The following is a 23,544-nucleotide window of genomic DNA, read 5'->3' on the forward strand; positions in this document are numbered from 1 at the left end:
ATCTCCCCAGAACACCATTCTTGACACCATAGTGCCTATACACTAATATCCCTTACCATGACATCATCGCTGCCTGCCTCGTATACCTACAAGATAATGCACAGTGCTTGGAAATCCACCCAAAACACATTGCCAAACTCATCCATTTCGACCTTCGTGTTTAGCAGGAAGCACTTTGTCCAAACTGTGGGAACAGTCCTGGGTACTGGAATGGCTCCCTGGTATATCAGTGTGTTCATGGGCCACCTCAAGGAAGAATTTCTGGAAAAAACACACCACAAAATCAATGATATACCTGAGATATGTTGATGATATTTGACAGAAGATCTAAACTCTCTCATAGGTATCCACTGCAACAACCATCACCCATCCATCAGACTCTCTCTAGAACACTCCCACACCAGCATCAACTTCCTTGACACTACAATTAACTTAAACAATAGATCCCTACAAACAACTGTATACAAGAAAACCACTGATTACCACACTTAGCTCCACAGATGCAGCAACCACTCTAGACACAGCAAAAAATCTGTTATGCACAGCCAGGACTCAGATACCACAGAATGTGCTCCAAAGAGAAAGTCCAAGATGCACACCTCTATACCCATCTCACTAAACAAGGAGACTCCCCAGAGAAGTAGATCAAATCTTGGAAAGGGCCACCCAGATACCCTGGGAGAGCCTCCTTCAATACAGAAAAAACAACATTGCACACCCCTACCTGTCACTTACCACCCCACACTGGAACCTATACAGGGTATCATCAAACACTTACAGCCAATACTCGATGAGGACCACATCCTGAAGGAAATCTTTCCTGAAACCCTTCTTCTGGCCTTCAAACAATCCCCCAACCTTAACATGCTCATCATCATAAGCAAGCTCCCCACAGACCAGGACACATCAACTCAAAGCAGTACTAGACCCTGCCAGAACAACAGATGCAAAACCCACAGGTATATCTCCACTGCTACAATGATCAATATCTGCCACAACACACCTTTCAAGATTCATGCGTCCTATACATGCCTATCACAACATATGGTATATCTCATCCAGTGCACTAAATGCCTCCACTAACCAACTATGTGGTTGAAACCAGATAATCACTATACTCTCGAATGAACTCACACAGAAAAATGATAAAAGAGAAAAACACTATATGACCTGTGGGTGAACATTTTTTACAAAAGGATCACTTCATATCTGACCGTTCAGTCCTCCCTGTCAATGGAAATTTGCATAACACCTTCCAAAGGCAAGCCTGGGAACTTAAATTAATAACTCTACTAGACACAAAAAATATGGACTCAACAGAGACACTGGTTTTATGGCTCATTACAACAATTAGTAACACACCACACTGCCTGCTACCCTTAATTGTCCACTTCAAACCCCTTAGGCATAACAGTTTTTAACCCTCAATTGCCCATTTAATTTCAAGTGACCACCTACAATATGCATTATTCCTTTTGTGTAACAGTCTGTCCCAACTTGTATTTAGCTCAGACATTCTCATTTCCTTCCTGAAGAAGAGCTCTGTATAGCTCAAAAGCTTATACCTTCCCTCAACAGAAGTTATTCCCCAATAAAAGATATTACCTCACCTAACTTGTCTCGCTTGTACCCTCAACGGACATTCAAAAATGACTACTCACCTTATTGTGTTATTTCCTCTTCTCTGGATTTATACAGCTTATTTTCACCAGGCATAAAGCATCTGCTAGCTTGGGGAGCAGATTGTAAGAATCCTGCTTCATGTCATCAGTAAGGTTAAGATTCTGTCAGTTATTTTTAATAAAAGTCACCGGCAGGTCGCGACTGTGGAAAAATTTCAACCTGCTCTAGTGGTGACTCTTGACAAGTTGATATGGGAGATAGATCTCTTTGAGTGGGTTTTTCACTGATATTTCCTTCCCCTGAAGTCCCCTCCTACTTATTTTTCCAGCAGAGGGAATGACTAGAACCTATGAAATGGAATTAACTGACTCTACGCTTTTTTTGTTGTTGTTGATTGTGAGAACATGGGTTTCACAAACAAAACCTTTCAAAATGAAAAAATGTTCCATCAAAAAATTACCTGTTTTGAAAACAAATTTTCAGAAAACCATTTTGGTGTTTCTGAAAATTTTCAAGATCTTTGGACATAAATGAGTGACAAATGTAAGCCTGAGAGAACCTGGTTGACATGATTTGTCTTGTGTCATTTGTCTGCCCTATGGCATATGTGCTCCATGAGGCCCATTCCCTGCATTGCTCATTTTTCATTTTTGTGGTTTTTTTTCAGGTGAGTGTCATTTTTACTACATTATCTAGTATATTTTGTATTAGCATATTAGTATATTTAGTATATTATCTACTTTGGTTGGTTAGTTTAGTCACCTGGTGAGATTTCTTAAATACTGAAACATCTTTTCAAAATGTCAATGTTTCAAATTTTTGTAAATTTTGCAGAAATTTTTAAAAAACAAAAAATATCAGTCTGTTTAGAAAATGAGTAGAACAAAAACATTTCAACTTTCAGATTTCCACAGAATTGCGATTGATTTACTATAAATCAGTAACAAAAGCTATGCTATTGGGGTAATATGCCAAAAATTATAAGACCACATTCGAGTTAATTATCTGTCAGTAGTTATAGTAATTTCTAAAGAAGGAAAGATGCAATCAACCTTTTCTATCATTGACATAGAACCAAAATTAACTAAAAATATACACCTCTACCTCGATATAACGCTGTCCTCGGGAGCCAAAAAATCTTACCGCATTGTAGGTGAAACCACATTATATCGAACTTGCTTTGACCCACCAGAGTGTGCAGCCCCTCCCCGCCCCAGAGCACTGCTTTAGCACGTTATATCCAAATTTGTGTTATATTGGGGTAGAGGTGTAATAGCTGCCATTTAAAAGTAAGAATCTGAGTGACAGCCCCTTCATTACTTATATTAAATAGAGGGGATTACTGAGCTTTCTCAGAGACCAAAGTGTGGTAACTCTTGGTGAATTTTTATTCTTTACCGGAGGCCAATATATGTTCTCAATGCCTTTTCCCATTCACTGTAGTGCTCTCATTTCAGTTCACTGGGGTTTTTCTTTGGCATTCTTTGTTCAGCAAGTATAAATCAGAAGAATGTCACTACCCATTAAACTGATTTTTATCACCTTTAACAAGCCAATGGACACCACAACTATACCACCACATCTTCACTATTTCTTATATGGATCGTTTGTTTTTGTTTTTTTGCCCATTTGCAGCTAAAAAACTTTTTCATTGTTCCCTAGCAAGAGATACAGTATATAGCACTACTCTTCTCTGTGAACTAATTAAGAAAGAAGTGCATGTCTTAAATACATGTGGAAATCTGTTGAAGTCAGTGGAGCTATGCCAATTTACACCAGCTGAGAATCTGGCCCATTGCCTTTATATTAGGTTTTCCACCATCAAAATCTTCTAGAAATTTGTTTCTTGTGTTCAGTCCACGATGAATTCTAAGCTAAATCTGTGTGAAATTCTCCCTTGTGCAGAGGACAACCACAAGGTCTATATTCCACTTAGCTACCTCTTAAACTTTCAAAATACTTGTTAGGTCAGGAATAGCCCTTGTTATGTTCTTATGCCCAGGGATGAATTTCACAATCATTTGCTGAATACTGTGGCATTTGTTTAAGCAATGCTGCTGTGTGTGTCCAGTCCCCAGGAATCTGATCTGTCAACAGAGAACTTCTAAATATACTAGTTCTCACTAATTTCTGCCCTCATTTCCTTTAACGGTTGGGGTTGTATGTTATCTGGACCTAGTACTTTGTCTATTTTAAATTGTCCAGTCTTTCCACAGCTATGTCTATTGTTTTGTACACATTATCTTCCTTCTCCATACACATTATCTTACTCCTCCCCAATCGTACCAGGAAATGTAATCCCTTTCTTAGGCAGGTCTCCATCCTCTTCCTCCTTAGAAAAGTCAGAAACAAAACAATTATTCAAACAGCCTCTTGGTTTCTCTACTATTATTATTAGTGGATCATTGTGCACTTGTACCTTCAACTAACTGTGAGCGTATTAAGCATGAAGAGTGCTTATCTTTAGCAGAAATATTCTCAGCAGTTTAATGTTCAATATTTCTACTTCCTTTTCTATTCCTTTTTATCTTACTTCTGCTTACATTTTATAGATCTCCCAATCCACATTCTCACCAGATTATATAATACAGTATGTCAGAGCCATTCATGACTCCATAGCTAAGGTTGCCTCAGCATTTCCATTAAAACTATCTATTTGGGGAGATTTATAATCTAGCTGTAAAAATCTCTTTATAGGTAAAACTTGAAACACCAATTCTCAATCCATTTAAAAAATAATTATTTGCCAATAGCTTTTAGTGGAAGACATTTAGTAATTGCAGTGTTCTGGATCCCCCAAGCAGCAAGCAGGGAGAGGCCCATTCAGTATGTAGCTAATTTCATATGTACTATCTTTTCTTTTTGGGTCCCTCAAAATTGCAGGTCACCTCCTCCCTGTCCATGTGCTATGCTGGTGATGTCACAAGCACTACTGAATTCTGCTGGTGTCTACAGCTCGCCTGTTGGGCCTCAAGGAGATTTTTTGTCTATTTTTAAATTTACCATATAGATTAGTATTACAATTTTTTTAAAGTATTATCCCACTCTGTTTCAAAAGCCAATAATGTATTATCCCTCTCAGTGATAGAGGCCAAGAATTTAACAGGACTCAAAAAAGGACTGGGAATTGATCTGGCTATCAAGAAGATCCAGTTATCATAGTTAATGACAAAATTTGTATAAAGGATATTGAGCCAATCTCTGTTAGAGATCAGTAGGAGGCCTGTTATGGTGAGCACGTTATCCCACTGCTGCCCACTTCTAGGTTTTTACAGCTGCCTCTGAAGCACTAGAGACAAGATACTGGGCTAGGTGGACTTTGGATCCGACCTACCATCGCTATTCCTAAAGCTGCAGGCAGCAGGAGAATAAAGTGCAACTACCTGATTTTTAAAATGTAAATTATGCACAGATATGATTGTTTTGGATATCTTTATATGCATGTAATTGTGTTGTTAGTAATATCCTTTAGGTTATAAAAACATTAAAAATTTTTTTTTTTGAAAATATGTACCTAATGGTAAAACAAGCAAACAAAAAGCCATGTGCAATAACAGACTCCTGGGCGAGCTGTATGCTCCAGGAGCATTTTATGGTGGTGAACCTGAAACCGGACCCACTTTCCCCCTTTTACGATTGCTAGTAATGTATCTGGAACATAACCCTGGAGCTAGGACCTGATCTTGCATCTTATGTGGAATCCACATTAAAGCCACTTGAGAGTTCTGGAGTACAGCAACCAAGAATCACCACTGCGACTGCTTTTTTTTTTGTACTTCACATCTATCAAAGCTGTCTCTCCTGTGCCAGTCAAAATATTTGTACTGTGATATTCTCTCTGTAGGTTCAATATTGTTCTAGTCCGATTCCTGCTACGTGTTTCATATCCTTTCAATAGTATCTTGATATTTTAAATATTCAGCCATTCCCCTGGTTCAGCCTTCTTTTCCCTAGTTTGTTAAAATTGTTCTTACTCTTCAAGCATGTGAAAACATCCTACAATATTAACAAGTAAATACAGTAAACTACAGTGGGATTTGGGTAGCCAGATTTTAAACCCCATGTCATCAAACTTAAAAAAAGAAAAGAAAAGGCAGGTAATATTTCATATTAGCATCTATTCTGAATATAGAGGTAAAAATCAAAGCCTCTGTGTGTGGGTGATGGCAGTGATTTAACTGCCAGTGATTCTCCCAGCAACTGACACAAAAGAATCTCTGAGTATCAGAGTTGAGGCGGCAAGCTCAGTGTCAGCACTTGCCTAGGGAGTAGAAGAAACCTCACTTTGTCTCTGCTTTTACTGCTTAAACACACACATCACTCACTAGTAACCATTTACTCTGCTGTCAAAACTGTTTCAAGAGAGAGTTACATGTGATTAATAGTAAAATGCATGTAAAAAGGTAGGCTACTGCCAACATGTTTTCTTTTAAAGATTTTTTGTGTGTGTGTGCATTTGTTCTTTTTCTGTCCTTCACATAAGGCTGTAACAGTCTGCCAATAATATGTTGGTGCTAGTAAAAGCTTTTTTATTTAGACAGCACACAGCATTCAACCTAATTCTGGACAAGTCTCTGTGAAGCACATTATGGCATCCTCAGACTCTTGTTCTTTACAAAAAGTGACCAGCACAAACATGTGTGCAGAACATGATTCATGGTGCTTCATTCTGAATTGTCCGGTGGGTAATTGCTGTACAAAAACCAGAGAAACAGATGTAGACGCTAAACCTTAGCTGTAAATTTTTGTTTTATGATTATGGGTTTCAAATGTGCTATGTAACACTGACAAATATACAGTAATGCTGAAAGAAATGGATTTCCAACTTGAACTTTTTATTTCATTTGTGGATAAGAATATGTTTATTGTTAAGTTTCTTGCCACCACAGATTGAGAAAAAACAGATCAAGGTGATGGCATGAAATCAAATTTTTTGTTGTTGTATGATCTAAAGGGAAAATTTTGGAGAGTTCTTTTCCACTTGAATCTTTCAAGAACTGGATAAAAGTTTAAAATGTGTGTCAATAATTCAAGCTTTGTTACATTTGAATAAACCAATTTATTAATTATGCCTTCAATGTATATTCAAAATGGTTGTAGTTAGTGCTGTCTGATATACACTATTTGAATATTATTTTTTGCAAAAATTCTCCCAAGTTATCAAGGTACATCTGCTTTGTATTATGTTTTTTAAAAGAGCCTGAATTGTACAATTTACAGAGGAACAAAACTTTGGAAGAGATAAATTAATTAAATTCTAGAACTGAGAAGAAATACTATAGAGGTGAACTGTTAGATTATTTGAGGAATTCGTTAATTACACATGGTTCAGTAATAACTGTAATCATTAGCACAACTATAATTCATAATAAAACATGATGAACTACCTGGCCCATTTAGATATAGTATGAAAAAGCCATCTTCTTCCATTCATATGCAATTAAGCATGAATTACTGGCAGTTATTTTCAGAAGTTGCCCATGACTTATCTGCAATTAAAAGCACCCCAAATAGGTTTTATATTAAATATAATTGTATTAGAACAGTTAAAAAATAAACATAACCATGTTTGGTCAGTATGGTTTTGTTCATTGTAATTCATCAGGGTACCTTCTTGGTCTAAACGTTCACCATATCCAGAACTCTAGTCTGTACAGAGCCCCCTTTCTTCCTAACTTGGAAATTGGCAAAAGATGTTTTGTTCTGTGTGTATCTTTCCAATCATCTGAATGATGACACGCTAGATGTTCCTAAATTCTCATCATGAGAAAACAGGTTTTATATGGCTAGAAAATAGTGTCTTTTAATGAAGTTTTGTTATCCACCACAAATGAACAAACAAACAAAACCAAAAAGCAATAGCCACATGATAAAATCAGATTTTAGTAAAATGTCACCACCTCTTTTTTCCTTGTTAATAGTGAGAACTCTGCTTGCTGTGCTGAAAATTGTTGTAATGTGCTTGGGTAAGTCTGCATTGTGCATACTTTTCACATTACAGTGTAAGTGTCACTGAGCCACTTCTTAAGCTGGAGCAATTTCAGCATGGGGTGAGTTTCCTCTGACAGACTCTAAAAGCCCCTGGATGCCAGTGTTGCATTCCAGCCCTATAATTCTTCTATCAGGATAGGCGATGAAGTGAGACTATGTCTACTGTAGGAGCAGCTAAATCTCTTTTGTCTGAGAGGGGAAAAAATTAAGAAAACCTTTTGTTTTTGTGTCTTCAAAGGGATTTTGCTTCTAGATTACAACAGAGCTTTTTGTTCAGTGGTTTGTTTTCAGTATAGACCTATCAGTTTCAAGGGACAATGCTGTTTTGTTTAACTTCTTGAATCTTTACAGAAAGTTTTGTTAACACAATCTACAGGTATTGTCACAGAGCTTTTAACGCATCAAAGGACTTTCTGCAGAAAAAGAACATCACATCCATTAAGCAAGTTGGTCAGGTCCCAAAGTGAATCTCTCCTTAGTATTTCTTGTCTTTTCTTGTGTGCATTTCCCACCCATGATGTTCCCAGGTTCATCAGATGTTATAGATGAAGTTTTCAAAAGGTGTCCACTAATTCTGTGTTTTTCTGGTTTTGGGTGCCCAGTCTGAGACACCGTGGGTCTGATTTTTGGAAATGCTAAGTATCTGCAATATTGACCTGAAGGGGGAGATATTGAAAGGCATGAAAGGAAATTAAGTGCCCAACTCCTATTGAAACTTGGGCTCCTCTCTTCCCTTTGTGCCTTAGAAAATCTAACCCAAAGCCAGTATAAGATGCAAGTTCTCAACACCTATGATCCAAGGTGTCTCAGTTCAAGCTCATGAAATAAGAGGCCACTTTTAGGTAATAATTGGAGATATACCAATCTCTTAGAACTGGAAGGGACATTGAAAGGTCATCAAGTCCAGCCCCCTGCCTTCACTAGCAGGACCAATTTTTGCCCCAGATCCCTAAGTGGCCCCCTCAAGGATTGAACTCACAACCCTGGGTTTAGCAGGCCAATGCTCAAACCACTGAGCTATCTCTCTCCACTCCCCACTCTTTCTGTCCTTTTTTATTTTTTTAAGGGGGAAAACAGTATCAGAACTTGATATTACATTTTCCTTTTCATTACTAAAATACCGATAGCAATCCATCCAGGTAAAGAGCTGACAGGATTCAGATCCGTACGCAAGATAGGGAGGAGACTATTTATACAAAAATACAGAATTTTGTGTACTGCTTTTGTGAGATGCAGATGAGAGAGAGCAGGACTGAACCACCAGTTAGACAGCTGAGCTTTGTGCTTTTTTAGTCATGGTCTCACCCCTTGCTTTCAGGTGTCTTACTGACCAAACTCTGTAGATCACAACCCTTCCACCAGAGTCCAATGCCTCTTTTCCTTGTCTCTTCAGGTGCAGTGAATGCGATGGGCAAGGAGAGAGAGGGGGGTATCTTGGGGTGTTCAGCCTTCCTTTTTTAATAATTTCAGTCCTTTTCTTGAAAAATATTTCCAGCTGAGAACCAGGAGCTAAAGAGTCTATGTGGAAGGATGTTCCCTGCTGGTTTTTATTCACTTGTTTGAACTTCCTGTGCTGGAATGGGGGATGCTGCCGCACTCCTTGGCTTGAAGTGGCTTCCATTATATACTGGGTTTACAGTTTGGTTAAATGACTCTCAGCACCCCCACTATACAAATTGTTCCAGCACCCCACCCGTGTCTTCCCTTACTCTGTTTACTGCTTAAATGCCAATCAAGCAGATCACACATTCTCTTGTTGAGGATGGACCTGTTTGTCAACTTCTTTTTGGGCAAGGCTGTGGGGTTTGGAATGTGTGTTGTTAACACCATGCAGGGGTGTCTTATAACCACATATTATGTTGCCGCACATATTTTACCAGGACAATACTGACCAGCAAATTTTGAGTTTTCAAATGATACCTTACAAGGCATACTTTGTACAAAGATCACTGCACTAGTGTGTAGGGTGTGAACACAGGGGTCACAGTCTGATTCTGGGAGCTGCTTGGCAGAACCGGGTCCCCATACATAGAAACTTCTCTGCGCTGGTGCTGAGCAAATGCTGAGTGCCAAATGCTATCACTTTGGCTCGCTGCACTTCTTTCAGCAGCCTGAGTCGTCTGCAGGATTCGGGCTGTAATGATTCATTTGCCGTGTTTAATTACATTTACGTGGATGTCTGGAGGGGGTGGAAGTGGGGTGGATATTGAAGCACCTAATGCTCTCCTAGTTATGGGTCTATGAACATTCTCAAGTAAGTGGATGCTGGCATGGTGAGTTTTAGCTCCAGACTGTCAGGGATACTGTGTTACAAATATCAGCCAAAACATTACCACACATTTGCACAGGGAGGAGTGTAGTCTGTGATGTTCTTTAGTAGCTGTCTCCCCAAGATGAGAAGCTAGTGTCTGTAGCCATGTCCCTGTAAAGTGGCAAATTGTGCCTGTGTGTTGCTGATTCTTTCTACAGAGGAAATAGGGACTGTGCAGGAAATTTAAGAAATAGACTGGCACTTAAAATAATCCACACACCTAGAATCAGATGATATGCATACAAGATTTGTTGTTGTGCAGACAGGACCCAGAAGCAGCCTTTTTGCAATTTAATCTTCCTCTTTATTTTTTTGATTTTATTATTTAAAGATAAGAAAGTATAAAGGCAATGGCTAATAGTTGCCTGCTTCTCTGCCTGTCTGCTTTTGCAGGGCTGCTGGGAGTTTTTAAGCAGTGTGAGAATCCTGGGAGCTGGTGATGTCAGACTGGTTTGGGTCATTTGAAGGTTAGCAGCCTGGGAAGGGTTCATGGAAAGTTCACTCGCATATATTAGGCAATTCAATCTTTCATTCTGTGTGACACAAATAGTAGGAAGTGAGCTGTTCAGAGGCAGAAGGATCTATTCACTGGTGAGGGGGATCTAGAGTTACTATCAAAGGTCTTTTATTACTGGGACTTTGATGATGTGTGTGATGTGAAAAAGATCATATCTTCAACAGCAACTTATGAGGCAGGACTGATTCTAAAGGATTTTTGGAATGATTTGATTGAAACTAAAACTTGGAATGTTGCTTGTTTCCCCCTATCTTGCTGGATTGGCTGAGCAGCCTGGAAAATGGTAAATGATCATTTGGATCAATTACAGGCTTTTAGCTGTGTTGTCTGTCATAATTCATGATTCTGGTCTGGGAAAAAGACGAACAGCCTACGTGCCAAAAAAGGGGCAGAGTTTGATGGAGTTGGGTGTACTTTTATATACCATTTTCCTCCACACCTAGAGGAAAGCACTTTTGCAGACGTTCTGCAGAAGGGGAATCATGTTTGACTGTATGGATGTTCTAGCAGTGAGCCCTGGTCAAATTCTGGATTTCTACACTGCAAGTCCGTCTTCTTGCATGCTCCAGGAGAAGGCTCTGAAAGCATGCTTCAGTGGATTGGCACAAACAGACTGGCAACACCGGCACAGTGCTCAATGTAGGTCCCATTATTTTTTCCAGATTTCAAAAAAATTATTTGCATGCAGTTAAAACAAACAAACAAAAAAAACCCCTACTTTTAATTTGTGTTAGGGATTGTAAGGGCTTTTTCTTATGCAAAATGTGGTTGTGTAAATATTTATTTTCTTTCGCAGAAAAAATATTTAAAATATGTTTTATGTTTCCACCTTTTTACACAGTATATCAACCCTTCAACCAGGTTTTTAGCAAACAGGAAAATGCAAAACAATAATATAGTACAGCACGACTTTTTAAATTCCGTCCAATGAAGGACAAATTACACAGAATCTCTGTTGTAGTTTTCTTTCCTTTGCCTCCCTGCTATAATTTCCCATCACACTTGGTAATTGATTGCATATTTTCTTGATGTACATTTCAACAGTGCAGCCAAGCAATTAAAATTGTATTCTGTACATTCCTTACAAAGACTTTAAACTGCATAGTATAGGTGATGTTCTTGAAATCAGGCGATAGTTTTAGGCTTCCATTAATATTTCCCTTGCTAAGAAAAAGCAATATTTCTTTGTACTGACCTTGCTGCCACCTTTCTTCTTCACTTTGTTGCTATAAGAAGTTGCTGTTTTGCTAGAAAACTACTAACTGTGAACTCCCCTTGTGTTTAGCCATCAATTATTTTCATACCTGCAGATTCAGTCAGAGTCTCAGATTAGTAGAGGAGCATAGATACTGTAATGTAGTTTTTAAAAAATTACTGTTTTGTTAGCTGATCTTGACATAGTGCTGAGAAACATAGATGGTAAACAGTAGCAGTGTTTTAACACTGTAGTTTCAAGTCTGAGAAATTACAAGTACCAGTACACATCCCTCTATACTCTGCATTAAAGAGCCTGCAGGATGCTTCTCTGCTCTGACGCTGATTAAGATAAATGACTTGGCTATCTATCAAAATGTTTTTAACACACTCTTTGACACTTCAGTGCAGCATTAGCTATAGAATTATGTCTGAAATCTTTGTTTTCCAAAGAGTTCAAAGCTGCATAAGAATAAATGTAGCTTTCCCTTCAATGATGTTTATCCAGAGGGAATTAAAGAAAAAAAAGTTCTTAAAAGAAGTGCCTGGTGGATTATCATATTTATGACTCTCCGCAAAACTTTTTCTCAGAATATATATGGCATTAGTTCTTGAACCAGTAAACCACTGAGAAAAGACTTGTAAAAATCAATAACGATTGGCAACTATATGGGTTCAAATGTTTAACATCTTTACAATTCAAAAGAATTAAACTCATTAAAAAAAAATCAACATATTTTATTTATTTTCCCTTAGCTACTTTCAAAATATTTCTACATTTGAGGTCGCAAGATATGAAAGAAAACCTATTACTTGAAAGTTCTTCCATAACCGTAAGAAACTAAAGACATTTCACTAAAAATGTATCCTCTGGTTACCATGATTTAAACAGAAATATAAGTTTAACTATGGTAATAAAAATGCTTTGAATCCTAGAATTTTTGCCTCATTAGTAAGCAAGTCCCATAATATGAAACTTTCTCTGGAAAAATATTGTTCATCACATTCCGATAATTGTTTAAATAATTTTTAGATAAAGTGTAGCTTTTATCTGCACTTTCCTATACTTTTGTTATTAACTAGAAACATGTTCTAAAAAATGAAAAATGTTGTGTTTGTTCTTGAACAAATTAAACATAGGATTACCCTTATCAGAGTGGAAGAGTGGTAAATATGTCATTTGCCTAGGGCCAGCGATAAGAGACAAGTGTTGATAACAGAAAAGGTCAGCTAATCAAAGAAACTCATATTAACAAGAGTAAATAAAAAATATTGAAAAGTGCTTTCAGAAATTGAGTCTCATAATTTTGTAAGGAATACAATTAAACTTTACTGCAAGGCAACTTAAAATCAGGCTGAACCTGAATTATAATTTGTTTGGCTGTAATTTGAACTGACTGTTAATGACACTCATACTGGAAAGCACGTTAGCTGGTTACTTTCTAAGTAGTGTTCAGTTAATTTATGTAGTAATGATTTTATTCTGAAAAAATGAGCAAGTACTCTAAGTATGTGTTTGTGTGTACATATAAAAATATGCACACGTATTTTAATTTATTAAAATTCTGTTGAAATATAAACTGTTTTATTACTTATATGAGGTGCTGACAAAGAACAATTTTGGGTTTGGGGGAGTGATACAAAGAGCACAATGACTAAAGTTTGCTCCAGTGCTGTAAATGTAACAATGACAATGGTTAATTTCAACCACAAGTATTTCCTGACTCTCTCTTCCTATTTAGACCTCTGTGGTTTTGTGTAAAGTAACCATAGCCGAGATTCAAAAGTATTAAGTACTTGGTAGGATTTTTAAGGGGGGAGGGGGAGAGAGGGGCTCAGCAATACAAATGATGCACCTGCAGCAGTTGATTTAGGCCTTATAAATGCTACTTTGATAGAGATGAAGAGTCTGGAGTAGGAGGTAAATGGATGTTAAGGGAGTAATGCATGCATATTGCAGACTCAAAAGAGCCCAGTAACAATCCTGAACAGCATCAATGCTGCAGCTGAGATGCTGGAAGAATTAATCCTTGTTGCATTTAATTTAGAGTACTGTATGTCCCCAACTTCTGCGCATTAATTCCATTGCAGTTCAATGTGCAGAGTGCAATCCTGTAATGTTATGAATTGTCCTAGCCTATGGAAGGTCTGCACATTGAAATAGAAGCTAAGACGCACTCCAAACATGACTTGTGTTTGTACACTATTTTTCCTTCTCCCGTTGGGTAGGTTTGCAAATCAAGCATAAACCATATGTATTACACATGTGTGCATGTAAGTATATATGTTGACACACACACACACACACAAACAAGAATGTATATATACATTGAGTGCTTACTGCTTTTTTCAAAATTAAAATATATGTATGTATATTTTTCATGTGGATTTAATTTTATTGTAATGGATTGGAGAGAAGAAATAATTCATTTACAAAGAAAGTAATGGACTTAAAGGAAGGGAATAAAACTGATTGATTGAATTTTTAAACATCAGTAGTAAGCACTCCTCTTAACTCTCTCTTGAGAGAAATCAGGCCAATATATCAAAATCAGACAAGACTAGATTTGAAGAGGAGAATATAGACTAAAATTAAGATTATAAAAATGCCTCATTTGTATTTTAAAGTACAATATAATTTTCAGCTTCCCTGTTGCACAGCTTCAGTAATTAGCTACAAAAAAAAAGTAGAGATTGAATAACTTCTGTTGAAACATGAAACAGCTGAATAGCATGGAAGCAGGGTGCACTCAGGATTGGACCAGACAGAACATGAAAAAGGTGGAATGGCTGATTTCCCCTTGTCCTAGAAGATCGTATAGGAAAAAAAAAATCTTCATATGATTCATTTAACAGGTGACCTCAAATGAGAAGGCCCAAAACAGGAATAACCTAAGCATTCATATGAAAGCAGTGTTTCAACAAGTAATATAGAAAACCACTATTAGTCTAGCACATTTTGTTACATTTACAAAAGTAGAGAACTCAATAAAGATAAAATTATGGGTATACACATAGGCTGTAAATACGATCAGTATAATCCCTGTAGTATATAGTCCTTACTCAAGGGAAAATTCCCAGTTGGCTTCCCTGGGAGGTTTGGCTGAGTAAGAACTGGAGGTGTTAACCTTCAAAAATCTTGTTAAAAAATAAATCCAGAAGGATAAAATTTACTTGTAAATCCCAGGTTGTTGTGAAGTGTGGATTGGGGGAGGTTCTTGTTCTCTGCGGGCACTGGAAATCCTAGAAACATCTGTGCTCAACAAAGAGCTCAGTTCCTTATTTTCTTTCATCTTTCTGAATTTAAAAACGGACATTTTGAAGTGTGGGACTTGAAATCTGCATTTGCAAGTATCAGATTGCTGCAGGTGCGTTTGGTAAATCACATGCTGGCACCAGAGAAGGCAAGGTCTGTTCGAAACAGGTTATTCTCTTTAATGGTTGTTATAAACTTCACAGCGAGATGGTTAAGAAGGAGTTGTTAAGTACTTTATTTAAAATATCTGCGCTTGATCTCCTATGGTTTAATCAGTCTACAAAGATAACAAGTAAAAGCATCTGTAAGATGTAATGAAATCTGTCACGGTGTTCCCTGAATTTTACTTCAAGCATCAGATTAAATTATTTCTCATCCTCTGTGTTATCCTGGCTTCATTACCTTCTCTTGAAAAAGCATGGCATGAATATTTTTTCTGAATGAACTGAAACTAGAATAACTGATCCCGTATTTTAGCATCTGATATAGCAGGCCCGATTCAGTCCCCAGCATGCAAACTATGGCTGAAGTGCAACGCTGTTAAAAACTCTTGAGGGTGCAAAATCTGAGAGGGATACATTGGGGTTACTGGTGTAGAATAAGCTTGGAGCAAAAGTGAAATATCTGTGGGTGGTTTTCTATTTGTGTAATGGGCCTGTGTAATAAAGGTGCCCCCAGGCAGGGCAAATCTGAGTTTGTGCACTGTTGCCAGGCAGTTCTATACCAAATTGGGAGGGAGAAGGAGACTACGTTTTAGAAACTGGAGTTAGTCATCCTTACATCGCACGACATCACCACTTTCCACTATGTGAGTACACTTTCCAGAAGCCGTTTACACAAGCCATGTCTCTTAACCATGTCTGGCTCATGCCTGCGCTCTCACCCTCTAACCAACCTCTGCTAAGGGTCTTTACACTTGGTTACACTACTAATGAAATGTACCAGCCTGCAAATTACACTTCCATCTCACTTACATGCCCCAGGTGACTAGTTTGCTCATGTCTAAGTTACGCACCACCCTCTCTGTAGCTGATGAATTGAACCTGCATTATACAGGAGGATTTTAGATCTTCTAGAATAGTGTCGAAAGAATAACGGTGGTTAGGCCCAGCGCAGTGTCTGCATGCTCTGAAGCACTGTGTGCTGTAGGGCTCCTCTGCCTTCTGCTCTGTGCCACAACATCCAGTCATACTGAAAGCTCCAATTGAAGCATGGAACTGTAGTGAGTTTCTGCATCGCAGGCTCATCGATCATAGGGATCAGTTTTGTTGAAAAATGTGGTCTCCCTCGCCCCAGCCCTGCATGGAAGGAGAGAATCAAGAATTGGTGTCAGCCTGGGAACACTGAATTTGAACATGCAACTGATGGGGGCGAAAAGTCATGGCTTCCAAGGGGTTTCCATATCTCCACTAGCTGTTGTGCATCGAGGACACCAGTGTATGTATAAAATGGCCAGGAAACTGGAACCTGAGTAAATTGATTTTACTCTATAGAATCCAAAGGCTGTGGCAGCCATTGAAAAGGAAGGTGGGGCTTTTTTCCCCCCCTTCCTGTGCTTGGATATTTTTTATTATCCAGACTTTCTGGGACTGAGCAGGGCTGCCTAATAACAAAGCCTGCATAATACAAATGCTTAAACAGGCACACCGTCTCGCGTAGGCTATTGTACTGTGAAAATCCCCAAACTTTGCACTAAGCGTTTTGCTCCTGTAGATTACAGGAAGGTAAGTGAATGCCTAATACAAAAGATGGAGCACTCTGCCTCTCCCTTCCCCCCATTTCTATATTACTGTGTGGTGGGGAAGCCAGACCACCCTCTCGCCTCTTATCAATGTTTACTCCTTAGGGAAGCCAATATTATAACCACCTCCACCAGGATACACTGCTCAAAGTTATTATCCTGTGACGTACCAAATCCTAATTGATTTTTTACCTGTGCTCGTACTCAGAGAGTCCATATCCATGCAACGAGACCCATACCACTGCTTGCTGAAAGCCAAAACCTTATCAACCAAATGGAATTGCAAAAATACAAGATGCAAAATGCATGAGATTATTATAACCACACAATGGGCAATCCAGCTAACAGAACAATATTGTGCTGTAGGCACTAATATAGGCGGGAAAATGGGCACATTTAGATATAATGGTGGGTAAAGCAGGAAGAGTGACTTTCCTTTGGCTTTGCCCTTTCATGAGTAGAACCATGATCCCAGCCAGGCAGCTTCAGAACCTGACAAGGGCACATAATAGATCAATGGCATACACTTAAATAAAGGCAACCAAAGTGGTCTGGTGATGCCATGATATCATCTTGAAGGGTGGGGCTGTTAATCTGGCCCCATTCCTGAAATCTGGCATAGGCTGTGATGACCGATGTCCCTTGCTGGCAAGCAATTTAGGATTGGTGAGGGGGCAGTTACTTGATGGAAAAATGCCCATAGAAATGCATTAACAGTATCATTTTGTAAAAGAGAGGGGGGAAAAGCTGGAGAGACATCATGAAATTTATATCTAATTCATTTCAAAACAGCTAATTGTAGCTTCAAATTCTGCCCCCTGTCAGTTTTTGTGGTTTTACAGTCATATTATCCTATTTCTTTTAAAAAAAAAATCTCCATGCTATTGTGTGTAAAAGCCCCACTCAAACAGCAGGCAAGTTCTGTTTACCAAGAGCCCTATTTTGCCACTTTATTGGCATTGAGTAGTACCTTTACACCAGAATTCGTTCCATTGAAATCTTTGGTGAAATTAGCAACTGTGCAGGCAAAACAATGCAACTGACTACAGGTATCCAGAAGGGGCTGTCACATGCACAAAGTAAACTAGCAAAATAGAGATGACTTTTCTCCGTGTTCTCTTAAGTCAAGCTATCTTCGTTGTTAGTAAAACATTTTTGAGACAGAAGTATCAATTTTAAAGTATTTCTTTTAAAATAGTCTAAATACTGTGGATGGTCCTATTCGTCTGGCATGACATGGTTTCACATATTTCAGAGGCTTTTCAAAAACAGGACCCTAAAGTTAGGCTCCTAAATCCATATTTGGGGACCTTAATAAGTGGCCCGATTTTAAAATTTACTGAGCATTCAACAACTCCCATTGTTCTCAACACGTTTGAAAATAGACCACTTATTTGGGTGTCCAAATATGGATTTAGGAACTTGATTTTAGGCTTTTGTTTTTTTTAAATCTTGGTTAAAGGGCTTTCCAAAGCACATTAAAAAAGAAACTGATATATAAACCAGCCACTGGGATGACTTCATCCACCATAGAAATGCAGCCACTTCTGGGGCAATATATGGGCTCTGTTTAACAGCACATCGTAAATTGAGAAGGCAAGAATACCTTGTCCAAACAGAACTGTAGATTTCAACAGCAGAAATATCAATTTGAGCCCCCCAGGCCCTTTCTCTAATAGTTTACATTACTTCCTTGCATTTGTCATCTCATGAGTGTCTATATGTCAGCGAGTTTCAAAGTTTTTCATTGTGGTCTGCATTTTAATATAGACATTATTTTCTGCACACATTCTGCCCTTCCATTCACAACCAAATTTACCACTCCTCCATTGGCAATGAAGTAAAATCCCTGTGGTGACAGCAGCCGTTGTTTACTTGGAAAAGTAATTGTAGGAAAGTGATGTGTTTTTAGCTGCCTTTAGTACATTTTAGCAGTTAGAAATAAGAGAGAGGAACCGGCACCATGTGACTAGCCAGCCCTTTGCAGACCACCAGCAAGTATTCCACAAACTATAGTGTGAGCTATACATGACAGTCTGATAAAGACATTATGTGGTTTAGGGACACTTGCCCACAAAGTTAATTTAGTTGTGCCTTTATTTTAGAAGTGGGCAGGGAGAAAGATAATTTCCTAATACAAACCCTTATAACTAACCCTACTTTTAACATTCTGTTTGAGTTTTACAGCCTCTTAAAATACTTCTGTTAAAAGAGGAAATTATCAATCAGCATGTCAATATGAAGAATCTTGGATATGGGATATCTATACTTTCTATTGGACCAAATGATTTCACCCCCGATCTATGGCATATGTAAAATTGAAGGCAACTAAATATATACATGCAAATAAATGGAAGCTGTATAGATTTAAATAGGTTAAAGCTGAATGAGCATTTATAAATATACAGACTGTTTTGGATCTTCACCAGTAAGGATACATTGTTAAAGTCCATCCATAGTTCGGAGGGTTTTCCATTTTATGCACTTTCCGTGATTTAAAAAACCCTACCCCCTCGCAGGATCCTAGAGCCCAGCCTGCAGCCCAAGCCTGGAAGTTTGCACTGCAACGAAGCAGCTCCTTAGCCGAGCCCTATGAGCATGAGTCAGCTGTCATGGGCCAGGCGCGGGTTTTTAATTGCAGTGTAGACATACTCTTAGATAAGATGATTTTTTTTCTTTTAGAGCCTGATCCCGCAAGCAGTCCATACGCATAGATCCCAGTGACTTTGATAGGAGTGCTGTGCATGGAGTGCTTGTGCAACTGAGTCATTAATAGGCTTATGTATTTTGGTTATTTATATTAAGTAGTGCTTAGAGCCCCCAAACAAGATCGGAGTCCCACTGTGCCAGATATTGCACAAACAGATAGGAAGGGATAATCCCTGCCCAGAAGGACTTAAAATCTCATATACAAGATATGCATTGTGTAGGAGGAAAGAAGGAAGAATTATCCCCATTTTAAAAATATGGAACTGAGGCAGAAAGAGTTTGTGACTTGACCAGTGTCAGACAAAAAGTCCATGGCAGAGCCAGGAATTAAACCCAGATTTCTTTGAGCCCTAATCCAGTGCTTTAATCACAAAACCATCTATTTTATCTTTAATATACAATTAAAGTTGTACCTCATTCAGCGAGCATATAAGCAAATAAACAACCAAACTAAAAATCTATTGATTCCCATCATTCAATATCTGAATCCAACTGCTCAAGGTTGCAGAAGTTCCTGCAACAGTCTTTCCATTAAATTAGTGGCCTAGAACAAACTGTTTTATTCTTTCTCGCCATGCCTCACTGGTAGTTTAGCAGAATGTCAAATAGAGGCATCAGTATCTTATGGAAAAGTAGACAGTTGATCTTTCTTCAACACCAGTGTTTCATTCTGACACCAGAGTCACACTTCTGCTAAGTGGGAGCCGTTTTCCTGAGCCTTGCAAGTCGGCTTCAGTGTTTTGGGACCCAGATATATTGTAAGTGTAAATTTTTTTATTTACACACATACACCAATCCCAGAGGTGTTCAAACAGCATGCAGGTAATCCCTTCTTTCTGGAATCTCAGTCCAACATCAATACCCAGTTCCCAAAGAGCAACTCTATCTCAGGAATTGATTCTAATCAGAGACCAAGAGAGCAAACTCTCCTGCTGCTTGCACAGCTCTTTCTCCAAGGTCCACTGCCTCTTCACACAAATATGCATAACAAAAACTAAGAACACCACACCATGTCTTCCCAAGATTGAACATTTGCTCGCACGCTAACACTAGGACGCTTGCAAGACTGTATAACAGTGCCACCTAGTGATGTTTAGCATAGCCAGACCATTTTTGGGTACCACTGAAATAGGCATCTTAGAAAAAGATGAATGCTTTCCTAAGAGAATAGTAGTCTCCAATTTTAGCTTGGGACAGAGAGCAAAGCTAAAAGAGAAAAGTCTTGCAAGTATGTGTCTTCTTTTGATTTTAAGAGTGAGATCCTTCAATTTTTTTAGCAGTTGCTCTTACTTTTCTCACTGAGGCCTGAGAAAAAGATCTTTGACTTTATTTTTATGTATTTATTTATTTATTTTTGAGAAATCTTCTTAGCCACCCAATAGGCTCTCTATGTATTATAGGATCCTCTTTAGGGTCCAGTTTGAATACCTTTGGGACCCAGTTTTCAAGCATGGCTAAAGGTCCTTCTACCCCATCACACTGATGTTTTGCTATAATTTGGTCTGTCCGTGTTTGAAATCTTTGTGCTCAAAATATTATTTTATTTTTTGTTTTTGTAAATGAAGTATTTTCCTCACGTCCCCACTCCCAATGCAATTTGAGAGCACCTTTGACCTGCGTTGTTCTAGTCGCATATTGCCACACGCGTTCTCCACGCTAGTTATGTGAGCTGCCGGTCTCTATTTTTGCTTGTATAACCACACTCACTTCTCTGAGACGTTGTAGATTTATCATCTCTCTAAAGTTTAAAAGCAAAGAATTACTCTTTGAGCAGCAGGACATCTGGGCTGACTCAGATCCTGCTGTGTCCTCTCCTTAGCCACATCCTTTCCTTTCCCCATGTTTTGGGCCAGATCCTGCAAGCGTTCTGTGTACACAGCACTTTGTGACTGAAGCATGAGCACGCAGAGGGCTTGTTAGGAGATAGCTTCAAATCCCCATGTATGAATTTGAAAGTGCTGAAGTGGCTGTATGACTCTTATATAATGTACATATGGAGCTCAATCACAGTATACCTGCTCTCTAGCTCCACCCTCCCTTGCCCTCTAACTAATCCTAACTACCGTGCATCGAAACGTGCAAATGTTTCAGAATTAGAAAATAATCTGAAAACAAGAGCGGTGGTGGAAGTGATGCAGGTGAAATATGTTTCGATTAAATCAGAATATCATTTACTTGGAACACAAACGTTTGCATACAGTCACCCCAGTTTTGCCCCGTTTTTCATAGCAGATGAAGATTTCACATGATAACCTTTTTGGAATATTAAAGCTTCCAGGGCTGAATTACCTTTGTTTCTTCATCAAAGTCCATAATTATAAAAGGCTGCTGTTCCTTAGGCCATTTCAGCTTCAAAAAGATTTTTAGGGCCTGGTCTGTTGGAAAGCTTGGGGGTATAATTAGCTAAAATGGAAATAGATGCAAGTGAAATTTAGTTCCTGATGTTTTAATTTAGTGCAGTACTGCCATGTGTTATTGAAGAGAATTCTTAAAGGCAAACATAATTATTTCATTATGGTCTTCAGAATGCTTTCATTGGCCTTAATAACAAGAAGCTGCATAAGGAGTCATACATTATAATTAGCCCTTTTTATATTTACATCAGATAAATAACAAATAATTGATGAAAAACAAGTCTTCTGAACGGATGATTTCACACAGAGCTCTGGTTACAGTTTAATGATAAAACATTTCTCTCGTTGCTTTGCATTTTAATTATCTAGAATTATTACTCTAGCAGAGATGTTGCAGTATTGTTGTTTCCATGCATTTCATTAGATTCACAACTAATTTATAGGAATCTGAAGCCAAGGAAAGGTGTCTTTAGATGTATATCACATACAACATATTGCCAGCTCTATTAATTTTAATACGTTTTCATTACAAACATTTAGCTCCAATTTAGTGATGGATTTTGCTTCAGTTGAAATCAGCGGGAGTGAAATTGTGACTTTTTTGTATTCTTTCATTTCCCGATTTAGGACCAAAACCGTGCTGTTCTTACCAGTTGGAGTCAGGGAGTGAGTGTGAACTGCGGGATTTGGGTTGGCATTTTCAGAAGAGCCCAAGCGGGAGTTAGGAGAACAATTCCTATTGACTTCACTGACAATCAGTGGGATCGGTGTTCCTAATTCTCCCCAGGAATTTGTGACAATCCTTGGCCCTAAGAACCATGCCCTGAAATGCACATGTTGTTGATGTTGTTTTTTAACCACCTGCATTTACTGATCCATGTTTTATTTTTATTTTTTATTCTTGTCATTGTCCATTTTACAGTGCCATGTGAAAATTACTTCAGTTTTTCCTGTGTCTTTTTGAAGCATCTTATACATTTATCAGCTCTTTTATGTTTCATTTTTGTAACAAAACATATTTCACATGATTCATTCCTCAGAGTGTACAGAACACTAATTGTTGTTATTGATTCTGAATTTCACAACCATTACAAGTAACCCAGATGAGTGGCGGATAAAGAGTAATAATCCATGGAGTTCTGGAAGTGTTTCATGTTTGTCTGGAGTACTTTGCGTGATCAATATTAACTGCCCCATTGAAACTAACTGCTGTATCAAATAACAGTAAATCAAATGAATGTGCTTACAGATTATTTATTGAAAGCTTTAATTGTTCACTGGGGCCTTGCTTATCTGAGGGAACAATAGAAGCTAGTGATCAGACAAACTAGTTTGCAGAGCCTGGGGATACCATCAGACAACAAGATGGCTCCTGTCTATAGGTTAAGTGAGAGTTTTCTAAATCATGCACCAGCCCATATGACAATTATCCATCTTGGCCATCCCTGGAGCAATTGTGTGGGGAGAATTTTTCCAAAGAGCTTCTCTTTGTTTCCTGGGGCACTCCTTTCCTTGCAAGCAGCCATTTCAATTTGTCTAGGTGACAGGCAGCATCTTGTCTGGAAAAAGAACAAAAATAATTTTCTGAAATTTTCAAAAGTTGTACTGACAGAAACCCGCAAATAAAGGACTCGGGGAGATTTGCCTGCACTAGAATTGTAGGATCAGATCCCAGGTGAGGAAATAAATGGAAAATATACAGGGCTGCTTATTTTATGAAAATTCTGTGTGGGTAGATCAGAAGAATGCTTGGCACTTACAATAGTGCTTCACATTTGCCAGAGTTGTGCAAGAATTAGCTAATTAAAGGGCACTTCTGTTCTGTTTAATTACTCTTACATAATTAAA

The 23,544-nt window shown here is 38.3% G+C and overlaps 1 protein-coding gene across 14 annotated transcripts in view; it reads left to right on the forward strand.

The window, feature by feature from the left end:
• RARB (retinoic acid receptor beta) overlaps positions 1-23,544 on the forward strand; it is a 513,024-nt gene that overhangs the window by 363,336 nt on the left and 126,144 nt on the right. The window contains exon 1 of one of the 14 annotated variants that reach the window (XM_039523146.1): positions 10,560-11,081. The exons of 12 other annotated variants lie outside the window; for them this stretch is intronic. In XM_039523146.1, coding sequence (XP_039379080.1) covers positions 10,925-11,081 — 157 coding nt within the window. In that variant the 5' untranslated portion in view covers positions 10,560-10,924. Of the gene's footprint in view, positions 1-10,559; positions 11,082-23,544 lie in introns of those variants that run through there. One more of the 14 variants, XM_039523148.1, reaches the window with a different exon arrangement.

Source organism: Mauremys reevesii, linkage group 2 (assembly GCF_016161935.1).
Source record: "Mauremys reevesii isolate NIE-2019 linkage group 2, ASM1616193v1, whole genome shotgun sequence".
In the NCBI taxonomy this organism is placed as follows: Eukaryota; Metazoa; Chordata; order Testudines; family Geoemydidae; genus Mauremys; species Mauremys reevesii.